General features: G+C 40.4%; 1 protein-coding gene across 1 annotated transcript in view; it reads right to left on the bottom strand.

The window, feature by feature from the left end:
* S100pbp (S100P binding protein) overlaps positions 1-5,056 on the bottom strand; it is a 26,437-nt gene that overhangs the window by 3,954 nt on the left and 17,427 nt on the right. Inside the window, exon 3 of the mRNA XM_023701136.1 lies at positions 1,378-1,438. Within this exon, the coding sequence (XP_023556904.1) occupies positions 1,378-1,438 (61 nt within the window). The remainder of the gene's footprint in view (positions 1-1,377; positions 1,439-5,056) is intronic.

Raw genomic sequence — 5,056 nt, 5'->3', positions numbered from 1 at the left:
TTTATAATTGTATAAAGTATGTACATTGCAATTGTATAAAGTATGTATAAAGTATGTACATTTATAATTGTATAAAGTATGTACATTGCAATTGTATAAAGTATGTACACTGCGTTCTTGAGAACTGTGATGACTTTGGCAAGTATAGAGGAAACATGAGTGTAAGGACCCTGAAGTAAGAACACGTGACACACGTAGAAACAGCGTGTGTGGAATGAAGCCAGCGTAAGTGGAACAGAATAAACACAGGAAGAACAGCAATCGATGAAGTTGGTAAATTTATGCCAAAGCACACACCCCTCTAAAGGTGTCTGTGAAGTTAGGAACATAGAAGATGGAAAACCACTGGCAGACATCAAGCAAAGAGAATTTGATATTCTTTTTTTTTTTTTTCCTCCTTTGTGGAACTGGGGATTGAACTCAAGCCCTTGCGCTTGCCAGGGAAGCACTTATTCTACTGAGCCATCTCCCTGGCCTGATGAATCTGATATTCTTCAAAAAAAAAAAAAAAAAAAATTGTTCTGCCAGCTGAGCTAAAAACAATAGCCAAGAGCCGGGCTGCAGGAGGATTATTGTGAGTTCAAAGCCAGCTTGAACGGCATAGGGAGATCATGTCTCAAAAAAATCAATAGCGAAGAACATTTGCAATAATCCTGGTGAAATGCTAAGAAATGGCCAGGTTCTGGACATGTATGTACAGTGGATAGGATTTGCTGATTGAATACGGGCTGAGGGGAGCCAAAGGGGACTCCACGGCTTTCAAGGAACTGAATCAATCTGTAAAGCTATATACTTCATCAGGAATCCAAATTTTAAAACTAGAAAGATCCTTTGATATCAATCAGTCTAACATCTTCATTTTATTTTTTAACTTTATGCAGTGCGGCTGGCCTTAGGCTTACTTTGTCACCCAGGCTGGTCTCAGACTTGCAACAATCCTCCTGCCTCAGCCTTCCCCATGCTAAAATTACAGGTGTGAACCACAACACCCAGCCTACTTATTTATTTTTTGAGACAGGGTCGCATTATGTTGTTCAGGCTGGCTTTGAACTCAGTAAATAGCCTAAGCTGGCCTCAAGATAACAACAATCCTCCTGCCTCAACCTCTCAAATGCTGGGATTACAGGAATATGCCACCATGCTCAGCTCATCTTCATTTTACTGATTACAGAAGTGGAGTGACTTGATCAAAATCATACAGCCACTTGTATATTGCCAATGTGGTATTAGAATCTAGGCTTCCTGAATTTCCTCTAGTTGCCTTTCTATTTTACTACAATGATTCTTTTTCCACTTCTAGAATTAAACAATTATAAGCCTAACTCTCCCACAGTCCCCCTGCAACCAAATTCTACCCTTTTCTAGTCACCTACTCACCGCATGGTGAGATCCGAAGGATGCTGCCGATCCATCAAAGTATAGAGCTCCCCTGAGGGACCTGTGATAAAAGGAATCAGTGGTTAGAAAGAAGCTAAGAGAATTCTCCCCGTCTGTGTCAAAGCAGAAAAACAGGCATTGGTCCCAATAATATTTACTTATGATTATCATAAGCAGTCAGTACAAAACTATAAACCAGAGTGGGATGCCTGCTCTTAGATGATTATGTTGAAGCAATAACGGCAGCCATTACTCATTCATTCAACATTTATTACCTCCTACAATGTGTGAGGAAATTCACTAGTCCATAAGAATGTGATAAAAAAAAAAAAAAGAATGTGATAAAGTACAAAACACAGCACCTGCCCTCACACGAGACACACTGCTTCTGAAACAGTGTGATAAATAAAGTAATAGGAGAAATACAGGCTGCTATTGACACTGGGGGTATAGGGATTAGGGAAAGACTCTCCATTGCAAGTAAACTGTAAGAAGAGATCTAAAGGATGTATAGAAGTTAGTAACATAAAAGAGGAGTATGAGGTTGGGCGAAAGCCCAGAGGCAAAAGACAGTGAAATACATTCAGGAAACAGGAAGAGTTTAGAATAAACACAGATAGCTGCTATTTGCGAACAAGAAAAATTGCTAAGAGGTTATTTCTCAAACACCTGGGAGCTTGGCAGCAGTAACCTAGGCCAGTGACAGGAAACATTTTAGAAACTGAGCACCCAAACTGCAGCCCAAAACCCACTTATTCATCACAGTGTCAGCACTTCAATTAAACCTGAAAAGTGAAGTTTTAGTTCAGAGAAACAGCTGTTATCCAGTGCTCAGCTGCTGGCATGATTGGCGTGTTTGCCAACAGAGAGGGCTCTGCATGCCCACCGTAGCGCACGTGCCATAGGTTTACCACCACTATATCAGGCACTTCATGTGTGTGTGCATGCAGTATAGGGGGCTTGAGACAGGGTCTCACTGTAATTCAGGCTGGCCCTGAACACACAGTAATTCTCCCGCTCAACCTCCCAAGTGCTGGAACTACAGGTACATGCCACTATGCCTGGCTTATTTTATCTAATTCTAAAAATATCTTACGTGCAGAGAGCTGTTTTGTTTTGCTTATGTGTTTTGCAGATAAATGTTTTGCTATTTCAAAGATGCAAACTAGTTCAGGGAGATGAATTTTTCTTAAATGCTTAGTAACTTTATAAGTCAACTAGCTCCCGTGTGACACCATTCTCTCACCACTATGTGATAATGCTAATTTTGCACATAAGGGCTGAGACTTGGGCTAAAATCCCACAGAAACAATAGACACTATAGACGTCCCTATTTAATGACTAAGTCACATTCCTGCAACTAAGACGTGAAATGGATTGCTAAATAAGGAATTGTATAAAGTATGTACATTGCAATATTAAGAACAAAGAAATGGTCAAAGAAAATTCCAACTTGATGACTTTGCCTTTTTAAAAAGATTTTATTTATTTATTTATTCGTGTGTGTGTGTGTGTGTGTGTGTGTGTGTGTGTGTGGCCAGCTCAGCCCACCAGGGGGCGGGGCTGGCATGTGGTGCTGGGGGATTGAACCGCGGTCCTTGTGCTTTGCTAAGCTTGTTCTAAGTAGGTGCTTTAGACCACTGAGCCATCTCACCAGCCCCCCCCCCTTTTTTTTTGCAGAACTGGAGATTGAACTCAGGCTCTTGTCTTGCCAAGCAAGTGCTTATTTTACTGAGCTATCTCCCTGGCCTGATAACTTTGCTTTTCTTTGCATTACTCTTACATGTAGTACTACAATGTATAACAACACAAAACTATAGTACTGTATAGTACAAGCAGTTTATAGAAATGTGTAAACAAGATGAGCTCTACTAAAAAAGATACTGAACATTTATAAACAAGATTTACAGAACAGTACAAAAAGAAAGACAGGTCCTAAGTCTGAGGGCCAGGTTGTAGGTCCAGGCATTAAACAAGTAGGTTGCTAACTGAGGTGTACCTGTAGCTGGGAAATAACTTCTCTAGACCAGTTGTTCTCAACTTTTTTTTTTTTTTTCCCTTTGGAACCGGGGATTGAACTCAGGCCCTTGCGCTTGCCAGGGAAGCACTTATTCCACTGAGCCATCTCCCTGGCCCTGTGGTTCTCAACTTTAATATGAACTATAATTAGCTGGATGTATTATGAAACAGATCACTGTTTCCTACTCTAAAATTTCTGATTCTATATGTCTGGGCTGGAGGTTGAGCACTTACATTTCTAACAGATTCTCAGTGACACTGATACTGCTGGTCTGAGAACCATCTTTTACCTAGTTCATATTTTTCTCATTGCCTTTTCTACTATACTTTCAGAAACCAAGAGTAGTCTACCCAGTCTTTTTTTTTTTTTTTTTTGGCGGAACCAGGGATTGAACTCAGGCCCTTGCACTTGCCAGGTTAGCGCTTATTCCACTGAGCCATCTCCCCGGCCCCTTATTCAGTCTTTTCTTAAGGAGCAGAGCTCTGCAGAAAAAGTGGACTATTGTCCCATGCCTATAATCATAGCCTGAAGGCTGAGGCAGGAGGATTATTGAGAGTTCAAGGCCAGCCTGGGATACAAAGTAAATTTAAGACCAGCCTAAATTACATAGTGAAACTGTGTCTCAAAAAAAAAAAGAAAAGAAAAAAAGGAAAGAAAGAAGAAAACTATATTATTTGACCTTACACAGATGAGTTACAATTCCAACCCAGCTACTAACTAGCTTTGTGACCTTAAACAAATAATATTAATCTTACTTCCTTGAGCTTTAGTTTACTCATAGATGAAAAGCAGACAATCATACTATTTAGCATAAAGTTGAGTATTAGAAATACAAATAAAATGCATAGCACATTCACTGATAAGAAGCATGCAGTAAATAGTAGCTATTATCAAGGTATCATAACCTCAGGCATGTTAGTGTACAAACTGAAAATCCTTTGATAATCACTATTGGTAATGGTACAAAGCAATCACTATTTTTCTATTTGTAAGGAAAAAATGTCTTGGGGCCAGGAAGATGGCTCAGTAGGACAAGTCCTGGCCTGGCAAGCGCAAGGACCTGAATTCAACTCCCGGTTCCGCAAAAAGAAGAAAGAAAGAAAGAAAGAAAGAAAGAAAGAAAGAAAGAAAGAAAGAAAGAAAGTCTAAAGGACCAACAGATAGCTCAGCAGACTAAAGCACCTGCTTTGGCAATGTGCAGTGGCCGGGGCTCTATCTCTGGTGTGCTGTGCCAGGTGTGCTCCTTGGGGTGCACTGAGATGGCAATTGAGACTGGGTGTGGTGACCCATGCCTTTAATCCCAGGGCTTGGGAGGGTGAAAACATGAGAATCATTATGAGTCTGATCTACAAAGTGAGACCCTGTAGACTTTGTCCTAAATACAGAAAAAAAAAAAAAAGATAAAAATGTTTAAGTGTCTATCGACTTATAAACTATGACATGTTTTATAATGGGAGGATCACTAAATCTGAAGCCAACCTAGGCTATGTAGTGTGTTCAAGGCCAGTTTTTTAAAAAATTTTATTTATTTATTTATTTGTGTGTATGTGTGTGTGTGTGTGGTGCCAGCTCAGCCCACCAGGGGGTGGGGCTGGCTGGCATGTGGTGCTGGGGATTGAACCGCGGTCTCTGCTTTAGTTTAGCTTGTTCTAAGTAGGT

This window comes from Octodon degus, unplaced genomic scaffold (assembly GCF_000260255.1).
Source record: "Octodon degus isolate 3935 unplaced genomic scaffold, OctDeg1.0 scaffold00130, whole genome shotgun sequence".
Lineage (NCBI taxonomy): Eukaryota > Metazoa > Chordata > Mammalia > Rodentia > Octodontidae > Octodon > Octodon degus.
The sequence above is the reverse complement of the archived record's forward strand: the minus strand, read 5'-3'. Positions and strand labels throughout refer to the sequence as shown.